Source organism: Haliotis cracherodii, unplaced genomic scaffold (genome assembly GCF_022045235.1).
Source record: "Haliotis cracherodii isolate W230 unplaced genomic scaffold, xgHalCrac1.p SCAF_12, whole genome shotgun sequence".
NCBI classification, from domain to species: Eukaryota; Metazoa; Mollusca; class Gastropoda; order Lepetellida; family Haliotidae; genus Haliotis; species Haliotis cracherodii.
The window spans coordinates 20657594-20680102 of NW_027266267.1; the positions used below are offsets into that span (position 1 = coordinate 20657594).

At 42.5% G+C, this 22509-nt stretch overlaps 1 protein-coding gene across 2 annotated transcripts in view; it reads right to left on the minus strand.

Annotated features, from left to right (window-relative positions):
* Positions 1-7261: 7261 nt before the first annotated feature.
* LOC139458243 (serine/threonine-protein phosphatase 2A 65 kDa regulatory subunit A alpha isoform-like) overlaps positions 7262-22509 on the minus strand; it is a 36640-nt gene continuing 21392 nt past the window's right edge. For both annotated transcript variants that reach the window (XM_071239611.1, XM_071239610.1), the window contains exons 9-16: positions 21914-22070; positions 20936-21158; positions 19900-19960; positions 18005-18159; positions 16443-16585; positions 15841-15932; positions 8990-9027; positions 7262-8561 (exon numbers count right to left, since the gene is read on the minus strand). In XM_071239611.1, the coding sequence (XP_071095712.1) occupies positions 9008-9027; positions 15841-15932; positions 16443-16585; positions 18005-18159; positions 19900-19960; positions 20936-21158; positions 21914-22070 (851 nt within the window). In that variant the 3' untranslated portion in view covers positions 7262-8561; positions 8990-9007. The remainder of the gene's footprint in view (positions 8562-8989; positions 9028-15840; positions 15933-16442; positions 16586-18004; positions 18160-19899; positions 19961-20935; positions 21159-21913; positions 22071-22509) is intronic.

Below are 22509 nucleotides of genomic sequence, written 5' to 3' on the forward strand. Positions count from 1 at the left end.
CCCAGTGCCTCTTGCAGGCAAATTGGGAAAAATAATTGATAATGTTCAAACCTGCATTTTCATTATGTTCTTATAAATTGGGATCCCTGTGTGTATATATATATACAAGGTGTTCATTTGTTTGTAATCAAGATTGACATTTATTCCACGTTCAGATAGATGTGGCATCTTAGAAACATTGTGCATAATTGTTTTAAATAATATGTTGACATTTTTATTGAACTTTGAACTTCTTCATTTTCACCCGGGGGCATGAGTGGCCCAGTCCTCTAAGGCGCAGCGATTCGCTGTGCAGAGTTGCGTCCCTTGGGCACGCCAGAAACCTATGATCGTGGGTTCGAATCCCGGTTCTCCCCGATTACGTTTCTAGGTTTGTCAGCACCATACCCGTGCTCGTAAGTTTCACCGAAGTGGTAGACGTCTGAGACCTGCATCACTTCGGGCTTTCCTCCCACATTAAGCTGACACGCCGCGATGTAACTGGAATACTGTTAAAAGCGGTGATAAACCCAAATCACTCACTCATTTTCACCCTTTGTAGAAGAGATGACAATCAATGAAGTCTTTCGTCCAGTTGCTGCACAACTGATCTTGAAGTTAAATGTTTCTTATTGTTTAATTCACTGCTCAATTCCTTCTCAAGAGTGTGGTGTTGATGCTCAACAGTGTCGATTATTTCAGTACAGAGGACATGGAATGTCTTCATCCCTGTCCACAGGACATTCAGTGTTAGGACATGCAATCATCTGATGAAAATGACTGATTTCTCATCAGTATGTTCAGTACGTATGTTCTGACGTTTCAAGAGTATAGACTACCATGCTTCCAATCCCCTTACTCCTTACAGGCCATCTCGTCACCAGGTATTGCTATACCATCCATATGTGGAAATGGTGTAGCATATCGTCTCCAGGTATTGCTATACCATCCATATGTGGAAATAGTGTAGTTATAAACCATCCATACGTGGAAATAGTGTAGCTATAAACCATCCATACGTGGAAATAGTGTAGCTATACCATCCATACGTGGAAATAGTGTAGCTATATCATCCATACGTGGAAATAGTGTAGCTATATCCCGTATATATCATCCATACATGGAAATAGTGTAGCTATGTCCCGTATATACCATCAATACGTGGAAATAGTGTAGCTATGTCCTATTCAGTAGGTGGAAGTTTGTGGCTATATCCTATAAACCAGCCGTTCATGGAAATAGTATATAACTGTGTCCTGTAATCAATCCGTACAAGGAAAAAGGATATATATATATATATATATCATGTACTGTGTGTAGAAATGTGTGTATTCTGTATGACATCCATATATGGGAGCAATGTGATGTACTCCTGTGTACCATGTATACTGTAAATCTTGAAATTCACACGAGTTTGAACTAAATGCAAAATATGTGAATGATCTTTGCTCGCATTATTAAACATCGCATTGATATCAACAATAAGGCATTTTGGGTAGCAGAAATACCAACTTAGACAAACGCTGAAACAACTATGTAGTCGACATCATTGTTTATTGAGCAGCACTTGTAACAAGTATCTAAACAATGTCATCCTGTGAATTGTCACTACTGGGGTCAAGACAAGAGTTCTGATCACACCTGCAAGGCCAGACAGACGCCACCCACGCAACATGGCGTCTTTGTGACTGCGTCAAAGGCCGACATGAGCATGGATAGGCTTCATCACACTAATTTTTAGATCGACAGCCTCTGTCTTGTCACTCGCCTTCAAGTTTGTTGACACTTTCTTCCTTAATACCAGTCAAGAGAATAAACACAAAAAGTATCTGTTGTCCAAAGGAAAACAAAGTATTGTTTTAGCGAAAGTACTGTACTCGGTGCTATTTGGTGTGTGATTGGATTAAGGTGAGGATTCTCCTGTAAACCTGACAGAAGACATTTTCTTTATATATAAATCCACTGATGTGTGAGAGGAGGGGGTGTCGCATTCATGGCTAGGGGACGGCGGTAGCATTCTTTTGGAGACGCATTCATTTCACGATTTACAGTATATGTGCAGGTAGTGTTGTATTCCTACAGCCTAGTGTTCCTTAAGCTCAGTGTTTCCTTCATTCTTTACCTGTATTGTCTAGGGGGAGAAACGATACATCGTGAGCTTTCATGTGACATACTTTACACGATACGTCTTTTCTGTATCAATACAAGATATACTTGCTGAAATAAATTACTTACTACTGTATAATAATTCCTGCTGTTTTTGTCAGTCCGATATCGCAAGATGTGATGTAATTCGCGTAACAAGTTCACTACTAAAAATAGTCACTACAAACTAGTGTGAACTACAGCAAGGTTTTCCTTTTGAACCTTCACTGAAATATTTATTTGACGTAAACAGGCGTAGCGTGACCTTGGTGTATCGTTTCACCCCATAAGTGAATTTTGTGTTTAGGTTGCTGGTGACAAATTCTGAGTTCTAATCTTGTGGGACTAAACTTAAAGTGCACTAGCTCAGGTGCTCAGTTGTTTACAGGCTGTAATTATTATGGTTGGAATATCGCTAAGTACAGCATTGAACAACAAACAATCTGGAACGTTCAACCTGTGGTCTGTTGTTAAAATTAGCTGTGCCGGTTGTTACTTGACCTTGACCGTGCTGTGATTTGGCAGGAATATTGCTCACTTCTCATTCACTTATTAAGGAGAGACAAAGGATCTACTAACTCCTACTGACTTACTCATTGATAAACAAAGATGTGTAAGAGTGATGTGCTTTTATTGGTGTTCATTGGATCAGCATTTTGTACATATCATTTCACTACCTCAGGTGTTACTAACCACCCAAGGTCACTTAAGCCAACCCCAGAACACTTAAGCCATCTTTGGATAAGTAAGGATAAGAATTTATGGATGAACAACTTCTTTATTACAATTAAGAGCGACGTTTCGGTGTAGGTTCTAACACCGTTATCAAGCAAGTGTTAGAACCTACACCGAAACGTCGCTCTTAATTGTAATAAAGAAGTTGTTCATCCATAAATTCATATCCTTACTTAGTACTCCAACTTCTAAATGCCTATCAAAGAAGACATCCTTGAATAACTGAGCCACCACAGAACACTAATGCCTCCACGGACAATGAGACCACTCAACCACACTAAAGCCACATTGCGTCTTCAGAATCGGACATTTTGGAAAAGAAACAAATTTGAAATGTTTTTTTGCAATTTGTTTTTTATGTTAGTTCTTTGCACACAGGGGGCACGGGTTGCCCTGTCGTCTAAGACTCTGCGATTCGCTGTGCAGAGTTGCGTCCCTTGGGCACGCCAGACACCTATGATTGTGGGTTCGAATCCCGGTTCGCCCCGATTATGTTTCTAGGTTTGTCAGCACCTTACCCGTGCTTGTGGGTTTCACCGAAGTGGTAGACGTCCGAGACCTGCATCACTTCGGGCTTTCCTCCCACATTAAGCTGACACGCCGCGATATAACAGAAATACTGTTAAAAGCGGCGTTAAACACAACTCACTCACTCACTCTTTGCACACAACCCCAGCTTCAGTCTGGTGATCTCATTAAAAAGGTACCCCGGAGATCCGAGGTCAACTCGATTGGAGGTCAAATGAGGGGAACTTTCTGATCAGCCAATCAGTGTTCGAGGCTTCTAAATTAAGAGAACAAAGCTTTCAGAAAACAATCTTCAAACTGCAAGAAAATCAAGCCGCGCCAATATATTTCTGTTATTCACCTGGTCATTTCTGAGCAACTTGGCTAAAGGGAGAACGATTGCAGGAATATTTGATGTGTTTTTTATTTGTACAAACTGAAACAAAGTTTTTGTAATCTGATCAAGACCCCACGTACACTTAATTTAGATGAGGCAGTCGGAGTTCACTCTGGCGCGACCTTCTGTGATTGTTGGTGACAATGGCATCTAGAAATGTTGGTCCACTCGAACCTGTTTGCTTACTTCTGTGATTGGATCAGAACAATAAACTTAAGTTGGCATTGTGTCCTTTGTTGCTACTGACTGGAGAGAGACGGCCACTTCATTTAAGTCAGGACTTTTGCTTTCAGTTTACATCACACTAACAACAATATTGCTTGATTGCACTACATGATATTGAAGCAGGCTTCTTTGAACTAATGTGACTAATGCACTGAACATGCCAGATCACTTGTAAGTGTTTGGCAGACATTGTACCCATATCGGGAATCGAACCCGGGTCTTCGGCGTGATGAGCGAACACTCACCCTCTAGGCTACCCGACCGCCCCTTGGTCATCTTTGGCACAGCATGTATATTGGAGACGTGGTGCAGGACAATATTCACTCAGCATTACAGGTGTATGGATTCAAAACATAATTTCAATAGCTTACAGTATGTGTGGAGGTAGTGTGACATTCAAATTGGCAAAACTAGGTCCCACATCAAGTCTCCCTGCTATGATTATACATCTGAAACACTGGTCAACCTGCTGTGACAACAAACTGAAACACAGTTCAAACTGGTGAACCTGCTGTGGCATAAAACTGAAACACTGGTCAATCTGGTCAACCTGCTGTGGCTTAAAACTGAAACACTGTTCAATCTGGTCAACCTGCTGTGGCATAAAACTGAAACACTGGTCAATCTGGTCAACCTGCTGTGGCATAAAACTGAAACACTGTTCAATCTGGTCAACCTGCTGTGGCTTAAAACTGAAACACTGTTCAATCTGGTCAACCTGCTGTGGCATAAAACTGAAACACTGGTCAATCTGGTCAACCTGCTGTGGCTTAAAACTGAAACACTGATCAATCTGGTCAACCTGCTGTGGCTTAAAACTGAAACACTTCAATCTGGTCAACCTGCTGTGGCTTAAAACTGAAACACTGTTCAATCTGGTCAACCTGCTGTGGCTTAAAACTGAAACACTGTTCAATCTGGTCAACCTGCTGTGGCTTAAAACTGAAACACTGTTCAATCTGGTCAACCTGCTGTGACAACAAACTGAAACACTGTTCAAACTGGTCAACCTGCTGTGGCATAAAACTGAAACGCTGTTCAATCTGGTCAACCTGCAGTGACAACAAACTGAAACGCTGATCAATCTGGTCAACCTGCTGTGACAACAAACTGAAACACTGTTCAAACTGGTCAACCTGCTGTGGCATAAAACTGAAACACTGGTCAATCTGCTGTGATATATATAATTGATAAATTAAACTAAACTTACCAAGAAGTTGTTACATGTTATCATTATAAGGACTAGTGGGCTGAAACTGTTAGTTTCTGTCGTTGTAAGTGTATGGAGAGGGGAGGGGAAGAGACGACAAACGGGAGCCCAGCTGCCCACCACTTAACGTCTGCTATGCTAGAGTCTGATAGTCATTTCAAATTTTCCCAATGAAGATTTCAGGGCAGTGTTCTTTTCCATTTCTAACTGCTTAGTGAACAACAGACCATTAAGTGCATGAGTGAGTGAGTTGAGTTTAACGCCGCTTTTAACAGTATTCCAGTCATCACGGCGTGTCAGCTTAATGTGGGAGGAAAGTCCGAAGTGATGCAGGTTTCAGACGTTTACCACTTCGGTGAAATCCACGAGCACGGGTATGGTGCTGACAAACCTAGAAACATAATCGGGGCGAACCGGGATTCGAACCCACAATCATAGGTTTCCAAGGGACGCAACTCTGCACGGTGCATCGCTGCGCCTTAGACGACATCTCCAATCCAGCTTTTCTGCTATTGATATTTTCTACAAATCTTGAATAGTGCTCACCCTGACGATAGGATTCATCAGTATAAGCAACAGATAAATACGTCTCCTGCTGCAGATAGCTATACACAGGTTATTACAATTTTATGAACACTGGGCGCTGGAGATAAGTTTTTGTATTCATATCTCACACTCTTCTGTATGAATCCGAGAAACTTCCAGGATCAGGATGAAAGTTTACAGAATAATAGGCATCCTTGACACCTATTGAGCCCATGTAACAGTCAGGAGTCGCATTGCAGACAGTAGATGCTCCTTCTTGAAATAAGCTTTTTAAACAGAATTGTTGAACTGAATAAGGTTCAAAATTACCCTGTAAGATCCATGAGGTTTAGGTACCAAAAACACTACTGATAAATTCTCCAAAACAAGGCTTGGCTACAACCAGCACGCCCCTCTGAACCATATTTTGTATTAGTCTATCTAAGTATTGATTTTCTAGTTTGTTGAGTTTTGTTTCACGGAGCTGGTACTGAAAGGGTTGTTCACAAAATTCAATCTTGTAGCCTTAAATAGTCTGCAAAATGTGCATATCACTTGTCAGTGCCTGCCATTCATAGGAGAATTCCATTAGCCTACCAGCAATAAGATCAAGATTTGCTGTGTTAGGCATGTTAGTGAGTGAGTGAGTATGGTTTTACGCCGCTTTTAGCAATATTCCAGCAATATCACAACGGGGACACCAAAAATGGGCTTCACAAATTGTACCCATGTCGGGAATCGACCCCGGGTCTTCGGCGTGACGGGCAAACGCTTTAACCATAGGCTACCCGACCACCCCTTAGTGCTCACCTCTTCACTGTTTAGTACTTGAAATGCCTCTTCCCTTGAGACTGCCCCCTGGCATTATTGTAAAACAGCGGACGAGGAGACTGCTGGTTGATGCCCAAAACGAACCTCCACGGCCTCGGGGTCTGAACTTGCCTCCCTACATCTTCAGGGGGCTGAACCGGTAATTAGGCGCCACAATTGTTGCTCTGGTTTCCCCTGCCTATCATGTTGTTTGTCTCTGACAAATCTTTAATCTGTTCAGCTACATTGTCTCCAAATTATCAGTCAATGATGTATTGTGAGTACACAAAGCCTTACACTCCAGCTTGAAGTCAAGTCTAATAGCATCCCGACGCCGCATGCACCACAATTAGAGTGAGTATGGTTTTACGCCGCTTTTAGCAATATTCCAGCAATATCACGGCGGGGGACACCAGAAATGGGCTTCACAATTTGTACCCATGTCGGGAATCAAACCCGGGTCTTGGGCGTGAGGAACGAACGCTTTAACTACTATGCTACCCGACCGCACCTAGGACAATTAGAAGGAGAACTGGTAAACCAACGGCTCGCTGACTTGGCTAACGCATGTCATATTAGGCCAATTGCATGAATCGATGCTCATGATATCAATTACTGGATTGTCTGGACCAGATTTGATTATTTACAGACTGCCATCATATACCGGTAGCTGGAATATTGCTGACAACAAACAAACAAGCCACTTACATAAAGCACAGAGCCAAGTGTGACATTCAACATTTTATTACAATCTGTCTGTTCACTGGAACATGGGAGTTGATAATAACATGAGTCAGGTGATATTACAATACATGTGACGGCGGCGGCAGCGGCAGCAGCGCCACGGTGGAGCGGAGCGGGGCTATGTGACGATGACGTGAGAGAAGAGACGTAAAGAAGCAGAGTTAAATCGCCACAACACCTCGCTACCAACAACACGACCTTGATCTGACAGACTTCCTCGTCCATCACGGACACAAACACAACATCACAAGGCTGATTAGTACATCCTTATCAGTTTACAAAAAACTGATTAGAAAATGTGAAGAAACAAAGAATAAAAATGACAATTTTAGGGGCCAGTTGTTTCACATTTTGTTGAAATGAAAAATAAGTACCAGAGAATATCCAACGCTTTGTACGAATTCGTGAATTACATTAAACGCAAACAAATATAATATTGTAAATATTGTTTCTCTTCCCGTGCAAGAGGGTGCTATGATTACATGTTTTACTCATTCATCATTAGTTAAGTTAATTTGGATGTGACGTTGAATTTCTTAATTTTTTTCAAATCTTCTACACTGATTTTTTATTAATAACTAATAAAAGGTACAAAGTGACAAAACATAAAAAGAGAATAGATCCAAAATTCACACTTTGGTCTTATTGCTTTGGAATTGAACAGTTAATCACTGTTTGAATTGAAGGCATTTCTTAAATTTTTGTAATACATTTTTTCAAATTTTCAAATGTATATATCTCCCCATTTCAATAATAAAAAAAAAGGAAGAATTCCCAAGCATTCAAAAGTCTGGTTGCATGTTCTCCATTAGAAACAATGTTATCCAAATTCATTTTCTCATGCACGGAAAATACAAATTTCATTTCCAAGCAACTCATAAACAACATAAATTGATAAGAAACTGAGGATTTCCAATACGGCTGAGGAAGTTTGTCAAGTGAAGAATTGTTTTTAAAAGTCCTAGAATTGATCATCATACAGGGAAGGTCTTTATACAATTGTTCATTTCGCCCCGGAGCCCTGTGGAGCTCCGTATTGCTGAGCCCCTTCCTGGGTACATTGGTCACACAAAACACAGTAGTTAATCCAGTCTTTGGGAAGCAGCGCACGCACATGTGTGTGTGTTCCATCATCTGTACATCTCACTACTTAATTAGAACAATATTAGCAAGTTACAGTCTCCTCCCGGCTGCTGGCCGAGCTACTCCGGGATGGCTGAGGTCCCCATCGTGACGACGTTGTTGATCATCACAGCGGTCGCCACGGCAACCTCGCCACAACAGCTGCAAGCAGAAACAAGCAACTCTGTTATATTGTGTACGCCTACAGCTGAACAGACCTAGTTTCTTTACAACGGTTCCTGTTTGATTAACTCTCACTGAGATGGTCAATGCACACTTCAGGGTGCATATTTTCAGTTTGATCATGGCGACCAGCCAGCCAGCGAGTATGGTTTTACGCCGTTTTTAGCAATATTCCTACTATATCCCGGCAGGGGACACCAGAAATGGGCTTCACACATTGTACCCATGTCAGGAATTGAACCCGGGTCTTCTGCGTGACGAGCGAATGCTTTAATCACCAGGCTACCCAACCGCCCCTCTTGCAGCTGTAAGAATACCAGAGACATGTTTCAGTCTCAATGTTCACTCGACTAACTTCACGTTACCAGGACAACAGGCATACTAACAATGAAGATTACCATACTCACATCACAAATTAGGGTAGCTTATGCAGACAGCTTCAGGGCTGAAACATAAAAAAACAGAGTTAGGTCTCTTGGCACTCTTGGATATTGTGCCACACCAATGTGAATAAAAGCCACATCAAGAAGCCTGCAGGGCATCAAGCAATCCTGCATGTTTACCCATGAATACTGATTGTAACCCACCACAGAGATATTACAGCTCCTATCTCAGAAACTTGTATGTCATCAACTCTGAACCCAACAAGCCAGCTGACACCATCAGTAATAAGTCAGGGTTTACCCCAATCAGCTTGTCTACACATTGCTACAATCAAACAGAGCTCCAGGTAAGCTGCGTATCTGCGTAAAATATGCATCAGAAATGCAGAAATATGCAGTAAAATAAAATCCAAGCGTATCAAATACGCAACTAACATTACAGATACGCTACAAAAATAAAACTCGTGGGTATCATCAAAATATTGTGAAGTAACCCTGCATATTCGATTAGCAAATCAGCAACTTATTTTGAAATTATAAACAAGCATTCCGTCAACCTTGCCAAACTCCACGATGACAGTTACATCACGATCATTTGCCATCACACTTTCTTGTGGAAGTATCGTGGTATTTTTGAAAAAGCTCTCGAACCCACACGACACAGGTTTGCAGGGACTAGATGAATAGTGTTTTTAAATATTTAACTTAAATACCCACATGTGTAAAAACTAGTGGGTAACAGAAATTTGAATACCCAGATAGAATTACTGATACCCAATGATTTTAAAATACATGGTTAAAATACCCACAACACCAGAAGCTTATCTGGAGCTCTGATCAAATCACAATTTAGTCGGCTCTAAAGTGAGGAGATGGGACTCAGAATTCAAACTTGCATCTAAAATCAAAAAGAATTCAGTACCAGATAACTCGGTGAAAACGACATTACCCCTTGTAAGCGTCTTCAATCTTGCCCTTCAGGTCAATTGGAGCCAGCATTGGCATGATTAGAAAAACCACTCCAATAATCAATGGATAATATTAGGGCTGGGACGGTTAACTCAGGTACTAGGGTTGGGTGGGTCCTGAGTAAGACCCGGGTACCCCCAGGACTACCCGTGGATAAGTGCTTAGTCATGTGAGATATTGTTTTATGACAAAAACTCACTATAGCTCAGTTGTTACACTACAAGTTGCTAATATTCGCATTTCTTTTTGACGATGCACACATTCCTTTTGACTTGTATATGTTTGAGTAAAAGTAAAGCGTTGGTCAACTTCAGTGTATGCATGATCTGATCGTTTGATACATGTATCTAAACAATATCGGCGAGGGCTGCAGTTAAACAATTCCCAATCAGAGATTTTGTTCCCAACTCTTGAGACCTGCAGTGGGTACCTGGGTAGGGTAGGGTAAAAGGGTGTCCAGTACCTGGGTAGGGTCGGGTAAAAGGGTGTCCAGTACCTGGGTAGGGTTGGGTAAAAGGGTGTCGAGTACCCAGGTAGGGTCGGGTACCCGGGTAGGGTCGGGTAAAAGGGTGTCGGGTACCCGGGTAGGGTCGGGTAAAAGGGTGTCAGGTACCTGGGTAGGGTCGGGTAAAAGGGTGTCGAGTACCCGGGTAGGGTCGGGTAAAAGGGTGTCGAGTACCCGGGTAGGGTCGGGTAAAAGGGTGTCGAGTACCTGGGTAGGGTCGGGTAAAAGGGTGTCGAGTACCTGGGTAGTAAATATGAACTCGTCCCAGCCCTAGATATGGAAGAAGTTGTTAGTAGCCAATCACTCACACACTGTTTAGAATGTCAGTGATGTCACAATATAACAGACAAAGAAGGAGTGTAACAAACAACTGTCCAGGATCCTGACATCTTCCCTAGCTATAAAATTCCAGTTTTCACCCTTGCTGAACTAGGCTGGTATTATGGAGTTACATATTGGCTGGACTAACAAGTCTATGCACAGTCCAATCAAAATCGCGCACCGAAATCGAAATCCGGTTCGTAAAGTGTCATGCACATTTCGGTCAACTGCAGGATTTGCAAAGCAGTGCACCGCTAACTCGTTGTTTAACAGATATTTTCCAAATCTTTTCCTGCTTTTAATCAAGGTGCTCACGTGATTTGATGCATTTCGCGATGTAAGACCCATTTTATCACAATATAGATCTTGATTATCGATCAGATCGTCCACCATTTTGTGTGAAGCAAACCCAAGTGATAAGATAAGAGAGGTTGAATCTGATTGGTCAATAGGAGAGGCATAAAACGGACATAACTCGTAATAGCCACTGGTGGCGCTACGACTGAGCCCAGGAATTCCAGCCTAGTTCGGCAAGGGTGGAAACTGGACTTTTAAAGTCAGTTAACTCTCTTGCCTCTGGAAGATGTGTCACAATATAACAGACAAAGAAGGAGTGTAACAAACAACCGTTCAGGACAGTGACAGTGTTGGGTGACAGTGTTGGCTGCCAGTGGGTGTCCCACCATTTAAAACACAGGTCCAACAGATTTCTGGGAGGAAGTTAAGTATCACATATGCTGGTCTGAAGCCCGTGTCTAGCAACATTCTGTTCATTCTTGTTAGCTCAGCCGTACAGTTCATGGATTATCAGTTCACTTTAACTATTGAAAACAATGCCAAGAGCAAGTTATGCCAGGCAGACTAAATCTAACTTTAGAAATTGGCACCAGTCCTGTACTGTAGTCCTTGCCAAAGTGACCAATAGTTAAGGTATCATAAGGACGAGTAGAAATTTGCCCTTTTTAAGGGTTTTGCAGCCAATCCAAGGCAAAGTAAAATTTTCTTTCACTGAGGAGGCACAGCAAATAATATCACCATCGCTTGGCCTTTAACAGAAAACTTTCAAAATGTACAAAAGCTTAAAACCTGATATGGTGGAAGTGATGTAGAATCGCCATTCACAAGATTAAACTGACTGCTTCACATGGCATCTTTCTTCGGTATTATGGTATGACTTGCAGCCACAGTCTGATTTCATACATACATACGACCTCTACAGTGATGGAATTTCATTCATAAAAGTTTCAGTCAGGGGAAACAACCAGTAAGGGTACGACTACCATAGATGAGCTAGCTCGATTCTGATTGGATCATTTGGGACGTTCAGCTGAAGAAAATCTCTGATAGAAGTACGGTGATGCATAAGGCAATGTAAGAGAAGAACTGTGATGAAAAATATTTTGAGACAGTAAGTAATCCAATGGTAATATAAAATAAACCTGGGAACAGATTTTGAATGAATGAATGAATGAATACGATGACATGCATCAACCAAATCAGTGAGTGAGTGAGTGAGGATGATTTTACGCCACTTTTAGCAATATTCCAGCAATATCATGGTGGGGGTCACCAGAAATGGGCTTTACACATTGTACCCATGTCGGAATCGAACCCAGGTCTTCGGCATGACGAGCGAACGCTTTAACCACTAGGCTACCCGACCGCCCAGTATATACCTTTGAAACTTGATGAATAATGAGTGAGTGAGTGAGTGGGTTTGGTATTACACCATTTTTTCCAGTATTCCAGTTATATCACGGCGTGTCAGCTTAATGTGGGAGGAAATGATGCATGTCGCAGACGTTTACCACTTTGGTGAAACCCACGAGCACGGGTATGGTGCTGATAATCGGGGCTAACCGGGATTCGAACCCACAATCATAGGTATGAAGAATAAAAAAATTGTTTCGTATAGTTAGGATTAATATTAACATCAAATGAAATAAATTCATTGTCTTTGAAAATGTGCTCAGAGAGACATTTTCTTTTAGATTTTATTTTATGGCCTGTAAATAATCGAGTCTGGACCAGACAATCCAGTGATTGATATCATGACCATCGATCCACATAATTTTTGATCGATGACATGCATAAACCAAGTCAGTGAGCCTGACCACCCGATTACTTTAGTTGCCTTTTATTTCAAGCATAGTCGCCTTTTCACGGCAAGCATGGGTTGCTGAAGACCTATTCTACCCCGGATTAAGACAAAAGAAAAACTGTAGGAAGAAACCTTATTATAAAACCAAATAGATCAAAACAAACAACGCTGATTTCAAAATAGTGTTAATAAAAAGAAGGTGAAAACGTTTTTAAAAAGTCTTTACACATCAGAACAAAACAAGATGAAGCGAACTGGTACTTGACAAGCTTACACCAAGGTTCACAGAGAAAATGCTGTCCTAATACATGGGTCTGAAATGTACAACACGCCAGGCTTCAGAACAATCAACAGAGGACAAACGCCTTTCTCCAGCATAGCATATCTCCAGTCTGTTAAGTATAACTGGGCCACATTACCACATTCATCTTTGAGAAAGTCCTTAATTGCTCCATCACTTATTGCTGACTTAGAAAAAAACAATTCTTGCTCATAAGCTTGAAAGCAACAACCATTTGAAATATCTCTTCCGACCGAGTTCTGGCCCATAATCGTTTCGACATTCAGATTCTCATCTATGTGAGCCTGCGACATATTTGATCAAAAGGAAGATGAAGTAAATGTTTGAAGTTATAAAAAGATGCTTTTATCCTGACTACTGAGACATGTCTGTGATACGTGTGACAGCACGAAGAAGCCGAGTGTAGCGTGGGTGATATTGCCTCTTGTTTAGGCGAGGTGAAATTGGGTTTTAATGTCGCGTCCAAGATTATTGCACTCATATAGCGACGTGCATGCACGTGTATGTGTGTGTGTGGCTGCTTGTACTAGTCTGGTCTGATGCAGATTTATAGTGCTATCTAACTGAGATACCATGCTGCAGTTTAACATGAATGCCCACTCAGACACAGTATACTGACTCCGAGCCAACCAGTGTATTTATAACAGAATGGAGATTAATACCTGGACGATAGAGGTTGAGTGAGTGAGTTGGGTTTAACGCCGCTTTTAACAGTATTCCAGTTATATCACGGCGTGTCAGCTTAATGTAGGAGGAAAGCCCGAAGTGATGCAGGTCTCAGACGTTTACCACTTCGGTGAAACCCACGAGCACGGATATGGTGCTGACAAACCTAGAAACATAATCGGGGAGAACCGGGATTCGAACCCACAATCATAGGTTTCTGGCACACAACTCTGCACAGCGAATCGCGGCGCCTTAGGCGACTGGGCCACCCGTGCGCCCCCGAACAAGGTTGATGGAAGGGGGCTCACAAGTCAGAGAATCATGCTGTTTCACCAGTCAGTAATATTACAGCTACATCACAAAGGCCTGTATTTGGTCAAGTCTGAACCGGCCTGACAAGCTTACATCAGTGGCTGACAGCATGAGCATCGATGACACATGACCAGGCAGGTCTCACACAGCCTGATCGCACTGTCCTTACTTTGTTACGAGCGTGATGCTGGGACAGATATACTGGCCATTATCCACATGGCGTTACACGTGTCATGCAAGTGTTTGTTAGAGATATGAGTGGTGCAACACGTGCAGCATGCAACAACAAAGATAGAGTTATCTCCCTTCATCCCATTAACGCAAGCTCCTTCCTAGCAAGGGACACCTTCGATACACTCTCGCTAACATTGCTGAGTGTGGACACGGCCATTACAAGAATCTTGAAATTTGCCTTCTAACCCCAAATGTAGAAATGTTTATAATTTGGTTTTTCTTTGGGAATGCAATCACAGTGAATTTTGAAAGGTTTATGACTGACCATGTTTCCCAATTGAATTTACCTTCTTGTTTGTTTGATTGGATTGGTTCAAGATTGCAGACAAATAGAAAATCAACTAACTTCTCCCTTATATTCTTTCTATTACAATTACATGATAGTTGTAATGAAACCGAAATTCAAATTGACAAACAAAGAAAATAATATTCGGCGTCACAGTAGCCATGGCTTGTTTGTAAACATAACGGTCAGTCGGCTGCGCATTCAACTCCAAGCACAGTTGAACCCACCTATCACAGTGGGGAGCTTTGACTGGTGGCAGCGACAGAATAGAGCTCTGCGAACGGGATAACGCTGTGAGGAGCTTGCGTTAAACATTCCCACCCCCTTGAGTAATTGTGCGTTTTTGGTTGGGTTTGTTTGTTGTTTAACGCCACACTTCACATTCTCCAGCTATGACAACAATGGTCTGTATATAGTCTGGACCAGACAATCCAGTGGTTGATAGAATGATCAATGTATACTGTCAGGGTACAATGCCTCACTGAAATGGTGACCAAGTGTGACCACCGATCCATTCAGTCCCTACGACAAGCATAGGTTGTGTGAGTGAGTGAGTTTATGCTTTACGTCAAATCGGCAATATTTCAGCCATATCGTGACGAGAAGTTATACAGTATTTATACATATATTTAAACCAAATAAGAACCTGTCAGTGATGGACAGTAAAATAACTAGAATATCACAGACTTAATGTTTAAAACTAGCATACAGCAATAAAAAGATATCACTAAATAGTCATGAAACAGTACAATATAAAAAAAAGGGCTATAGATCGCCAGCAGCTGAAGGTAGATCACCATGCTAGGGTCCATGGGGACTAAAAAGTACTTTTGCTACCTGCATGGACCCCCGCCGGATTTACATCATCCCCTCAGCTGTTGGCGATAATGGACAAATTTAGCCACAATTTAAAGGAACATATATATACTGGGATTAAAAACGTGTCTGAAATAAATATACTTTGAAAGACGTGGTCTTACATATCCTCTCAGGGGGACAATAATTTTACACTACTTTAACTCTCTTCTGCATAGGTTGTATAAGTGCATCATAAAAAGTGAAGAAAACTGTCAGGGTCCAGTGACAAACAGTCAGTCAGGTCATACATTGTAACCGCCCGTATCTCGCGAATCAGCATGTGACTCCCCCACCAGGGACGGAACTGATAGACACAACTCACCATCAAGAGCTTCCAGGGCAAAATACTGTACATCTATATCCGAATCAGTCTTCAGTTTGTCTAGACACGGTTTGATCTGTTGTTGACACGTCCTGCAAATACAAACATCAGTGTTCAATAAATGCCAGGAGAGGTGAGGTGAAATCGTCGCAGCCAAGATTACTGCACATTTATAGCGACTTGTATGTGTGTGGCTGCTTGTACTATCCTATCCTGGACTAATGCCTATTTATAGTGCTAGCTCACTGAGATACAGTGTCACCGTTAAACATGAATACCCCACTCAGACCTAGTACACTGAAACCGAGCCAACCAGTCCTTGTTTAAGCCCCCTAATGCCGAGGGCCAGACAGGGTAACAACAAGTACCATCTTTTAACGTCTTTTGGTATGACACGGCCGGGGATCGAACCCTGGACCTTCGGCTCTAGAAAGTGGAGGCAGTCAAGTCACTGTTGAACAACATATCAATTATATCATGAGGTCAGCTAAATGTGCAGTGAAAAATTGTTTCTATGGTTTCATGTCCTGGTAACTTGATGCATTTGGTGTTATTCAGCCCATATTGTCACATTAGATTGAGAAGCAGCATTCACAACTTACGACTGGTCAAATAGAGGTCCTAATTTCTGTAATGTTTTGGCCACGTTGAATCTGACATTAGCGACTGGGTCTCCTGCCATCCCAGTGACTGTGGGCAGCATGAGCTTCAGAGTGAGGTCCGACCCGCACGCCTCCGACAATAACTGAAACAAACACACAGGATTCAGTCACCTAGGATACTGGTACTTCATTACAATGTCCCTCAGTTGATTTGTTTGTTGTTTTAACGCCGCACTCAGCAATACATGACGGCGGTCTGTAAATAATCGAGTCTGGACCAGACAATCCAGTGATTAATATCGTGAGCATCGATCCACGCAATTGGGATACGATGACATGCATCAACAAAGTCAGCAAGCCTGACCACGTGATCCCGTTAGTCGCCTTTTACGACAGGCATAGTCACCTTTTACGGCAAGCATGGGTTGCTGAAGACCTATTCTACCCCGGAATCTTCACGGGTCTCAATTACCTAGGATACCGGTACTTTATTACAATGTTCCTCAGACAACAGCTTCAACAATAATGGTATTCCTGGATGCTGCATTATGGCATGAAGTTTTAGGCCTTGTCGAACGCTGCACTCAGGAACATTCCAGCTACATGGCGTCATAATCTAATCCAGAAATTATGAGCAATTATCGATGCAGTGGGAGCACGATGCCACTCAATCCTCTAAATTGCTTCTTATGACCAGCAGATCCACACAGTTTCTCAATCTGGCCTCTTACCAACAGCAATGGCACCACAGGAAGAGGCGAGGTTTTGTTTTGTGTTTTGTTTAACGCAACACTCAGCAATATTCTAGCTATATGATAGCAGTCTGTAAATAATCGAGCGAGTGCGTTTGGTTTTACGCTTATAGCAATATTCAAGTAATATCACGGCGGGGGACACCAGAAATGGGTTTCACACCAATGCCAGGAATCGAACCCGGGTCATCGCCGCAAAAGAGCGAACGCCTTAAGCACTAGGCTACCCGACCTCCCCTGTAACTAATCAAGTCTGGACCAGACAATCAAGTGATTGATATCATGAGCATTGATCTAGACACTTGGGATAGGATGACATGCATCAAACAAGTGAGCACCTGACCACCCAAACCCCATTACTCGCCTCTTATGACAAACATGGGTTGCTAAAGACCCATTCTAACCCAGAGTTTCCCAGGTAAGGAGGGGAGGTGAGGTGAGGTGAAATGGGGTTTAACGTCGCGTCCAAGATTATTGCACTTATATAGCGACGTGCAGGACGTGTGTGTGTGTGGCTGCTTGTAGTAGTCCGGACTGATGCCGATTTATAGTGCTAGCCCACTGAGATACCATGCCGCAGTTTAACATGAATGCCCCACTCAGACACAGTATACTGACTCCGAGCCAACCAATCCTTGTTTTAGCTTTTAGCCCCTTAATGCCAAGCGCCAGACAGGGTAACAACAAGTACCATCTTTTAACGTCTTTTGGTATGAAGCGGCCGGGGATCGAACCCCGGACCTTCCGCTCTCCGGGCGGATGCTCTACCACTAGACCACGGAGGCGGTCTGGGGGGGGGGAGGTACTCACGTTAATGCAGAACAGACATGTCATCCTGTGTAAGTAGTTCTGGTCCCGGGCCATCTGGAGGACTTTAGGGATGACGGTCTGCTGGGCCCAGTCCACTCCAAACTTCTCCACCAGCTTCTTCAGGTTCTGTGTGGCTGCGTCACGGATTGCGTACACTGGAAGAGGAGGAGGCAGAGAGCAGCTCATTAGCACAGGCATTCAGTTCAGTGTCTAAGATTGGCACAGGTTGTCCAATCAATGGAAATCATTCCAACACTAGTTAATATTTCAAATATACTACTCAAAAGAAGTTAAGGATCACCTGATTCTTTCATATTACAATAGTTAATATCTCATGCCATGACAGTGAGTGAGTGAGTTTGGTTTTACGCCGCTTTTAGCAATATTCCAGCAATATCATGGCGGGGGACACCAGAAATGGGCTTCACACATTGTACCCATGTCGGGAATCGAACCCGGGTCTTCGGCGTGACGAGTGAACGCTTTAACCACTAGGCTACCCGACCGCCCCCATGACATGACAGATTAACATTACCAATATGAAAGAATCGGGTGATCCTTAACTTCTTTTGAGTAGTATATATTGTAGACAGTAGTGAGTAGCATGCAAAGACTCCGCACCTGAACCCCATCACGACTACTTCAAGATTACCGTATTCGACGTAATAAGCGCCCTGCTCTAATAAGTGCCCACGGCGTTGATTGCTAATATATTAGCTAGCGAACACTCCCAGTTAGCACCCCTTCCGATTGATCAATGTTCACAAGACTTAATTATTCGTGTATACTATGCACTCGTGTGTTATATGCACCCTTAATTATGGGCAATTAAATTCTGGAAAAATATATCTGTCGTGTATGATACACACATACTTTAGTTTTGTATCATTTCAGGCTGTCAGCATAAACTACGAAATTTACAATCTTTCAACTTTTATTTTCTCACCAAAATCATTTTCTTATAAGAGTCCCTATTTCTAATTTTGAGAGCGACCCGGGCGTTATTACGTCGAAAGCGGTATGTGCACATGTTCCTTTTCGTTTTACAGCACTGCGTCATTAACTTGAGTGAAACCTGCATTACACTGGACTATGTTTCATGGGACCAAGGGAAACCTGGTTTTGTTTGTAGCAACTTGGTTTTCATGTACCTGGTGCAATTTAAATCAAGTTCCTTAAATCAAACCCTGCATGATCATGTGAAGAAATATATTTTGGTGATCAATACTTCCTTCCGATCATGTTGTACCTGCCCACATTACCAGAGCTCCAGATAAGCTTTTGGTGTTGTGGGTATTTTACCCATGCATTTTAAAATCATTGGGTATCAGTAATTCTATCTGGGTATTCAAATTTCTGTTACCCACTAGTTCTTACACATGTGGGTATTTAAGTTAAATATTTAAAAACACTATTCATCTAGTCCCTGCAAACTGGTGTCGTGTGGGTTCGAGAGCTTTATAGGACTCAAAAATACCACGATACTTCCACAAGAAAGTGTGATGGCAAATGATCATGATCTGACTGTCATCGTGGAGTTTGGCAAGGTTGACGGAATGCCAACTTATAATTTCAAAATAAGTTGCTCATTTGCTAATCGAATACGCAGGGTTACTTCACAATATTTTGATGATACGCACAAGTTTTATTTTTGTAGCGTATCTGTAATATTCGTTGCGTATTTGATACGCTTGGATTATATTTTACTGCGTATTTCTGCATTTCTGATGCGTATTTTACACAGATACGCAGCTTATCTGGAGATCTGATTACACTAAATACAACTGGACATGATGCTTAGAGCCATAATCAGGCAGGCCTTAAATCGAACCCTGCATGATCATGTGATGAAATATTTTTTTGTGATCAATAATTCCTTCCGATCCACAACTTACCATGGTCCACCAGCCAAGTCATGCACAAGGAATTGAGCTTCTCCTCGAAAAACTCCACACCCTGGAATCAGAAATACCCTGTTATGCCACACGCACGAATATTCCACAACATATGACAACGGCTTCTAAATAATTAAGTCAGGACCAGAAGATCCAGTTTCTGACATTGTGAACAGCGATCCACACTGTCGGGATATGGTCAATCCCAACAGGGTGTAATGTTTGTTTGTTTGTTGTTTAACGCCGCACTCAGCAATATTCCAGCTATATGACAGCGGTCTGTAAATAATTTAGTCTGGACCAGACAATCCAGTGATTAATATCATGAGCATTCGATTTTGTGCAGACCTCATGCAGAATTTAGCGTTATTTCCGCTACCGAATCTTTCAAATACACTACAGAAATTGACAACGCAAATCAAAAGCCAGTCCTCAACACTTAAAAGTTATTGTTTCCAGAAACAAACCATCAAAATATGAAATTATGTTAATTTTGGTGTTGATAAAATAATTTTCAATAATTATTAGACTGATTTGTGTAATTTTAGAATATTAAAAGAACATTTTACAATGTTACAAGTTACATCATGACAGTAGAAGTTAATAAATATTAACATTATTTGTGTCCAAATATTCTGGTTTTGTTTCAAAGCACGTGAGTGAGTGAGTGAGTGAGTGAGTGAGTGAGTGAGTGAGTGAGTGTGAGTGAGTGAGTGAGTGAGAGAGCATGGTTTTACGTCGCTTTTAGCAATATTCCAGCAATATCATGGCAGGGGACACCAGAAATTGGCTTCACAAATTGTACGCTTAACAAATTGTACCCATGTCAGGAATCGTCATGACAAGCGAAAGCTTTAACCACTAACCTCCCCGACCGCCCCACATGCCTTAGAGTTTCATGCGACGACTGAGTTCAGAAATCAGGGACAGATTGTCCAAAAGGTTCAAGGACAGATTTGTTCAAAAAGACTTTGACAGAATGTCTCTCATGTGTCAACCAGAAGCTACAACCAAGTGTAAGAGATGTGCCACTCACCAGTTGCCCAGCCAGTAGGGGCATGTACTCGATGATGGCGAGGCGGACTCGCCACTTGGTGTCCTCTGCCAGCTCCACGATGGCAGGCAGCAGCGACTGGGACAGCTGTTGGATGCCGATCACTTCGTTGACACAGTCCAGATTGGAGATGATGTTGAGTCTCACCTCTGGGCACTCATCCTTCAGTTGGGACAGGAACAGAGGGAGCAGGTGCTCTATCGTGCTGCAACACCAGGGTAGAGTAAGACATACGGGAGAGTAAGACATAGGGTAGAGTAAGACATGCGGGAGAGTAAGACATACGGGAGAGTAAGACATAGGGTAGAGTAAGACATACGGGAGGGTAGGACACACGAGAGAGTAAGACATAGGGTAGAGTAAGACATACGGGAGGGTAGGACTTACGGGAAAGTAAGACATAGGGTAGAGGAAGACATACAGCAGAGTAGAACCATCTTCCCGAGGCAAGAGAGTTAACTGGCTTTAAAAGTCCAGTTTCCATCCTTGCCGAAATAGGCTGGAATTCCTGGGCTCTATCGTAGCGCCACCAGTGGCTATTACCAGTTATGTCCCTTCTAAGCCACTCCTTTAGACCAATCAGATTCCACCTCTCGTAACATTTGCATTTGGTTCAAACAAAACAGTGGCGCCCAGTCTAGACGATCTGATCGATAATCAAGGTCTACGTTGTGATAAAGCGGGTCTTACATCGCGCAATGCATGAGCACCTTGATTAAAAAAATGAAAAGATTTGGAAAATATCTGTTGACAACGAGTTGGCGGTGCACATGCTTTGCAAATCCTGCAATCGACCAAACCGGATTTTGATTTCTTTGCATGATTTTGATTGGACTATGCATAGACTCGTTAGTCCAGCCAAAATGTAACTCCATAATACCAGATTAGTTCGGCAAGGGTGGAAACTGGACTTTATAGTCAGTTAACTCCCTTGCCTTGGGAAGATGTGTAAGGACTTACTTGTCTTTGCCTAGTATCGGGGACAGACCCATGATGACAGAGGCCAGAGCAGACTTTACGTGCTGGTTGGCATCGGACACCAGGTCCTTGACACAGGGAAGGATGTTGGTCATGATGGTGGTCTCACGGACGTCCGGGGACAGATTCTGGCAGAAATCTGAAACATAACAGTCACAATAAGACTATTATGAGGTGAGGTGAGGTGAGGTCAGGTGAAATTGGGTTTAACATCAAGTCCAAGATTATTGCACTTACATAGCGACATGCATGCACGTGTGTGTGTGTGGCTGCTTGTACTAGTCCTGACTGATGCCGATTTAAAGTGCTAGCCCATTGAGAGACCATGCCGCAGTTTAACATGAGTACCCCACTCACACACAGTATACTGACTCCGAGCCAACCAGTCCTTGTTTTAGCCCCTTAATGCCGAGCGCCAGACAGGGTAACAACAAGTACCATCTTTTAACATCTCTTGGTATGACGCGGCCGGGGATCAAACCCCGGACCTTCCGCTCTCCAGGCGGAGGCTCTACCACTAGACCACGGAGGCGGTTTGTCACAATATGAAGAAAGTCAAGCCTGGTGAACCACAAAAA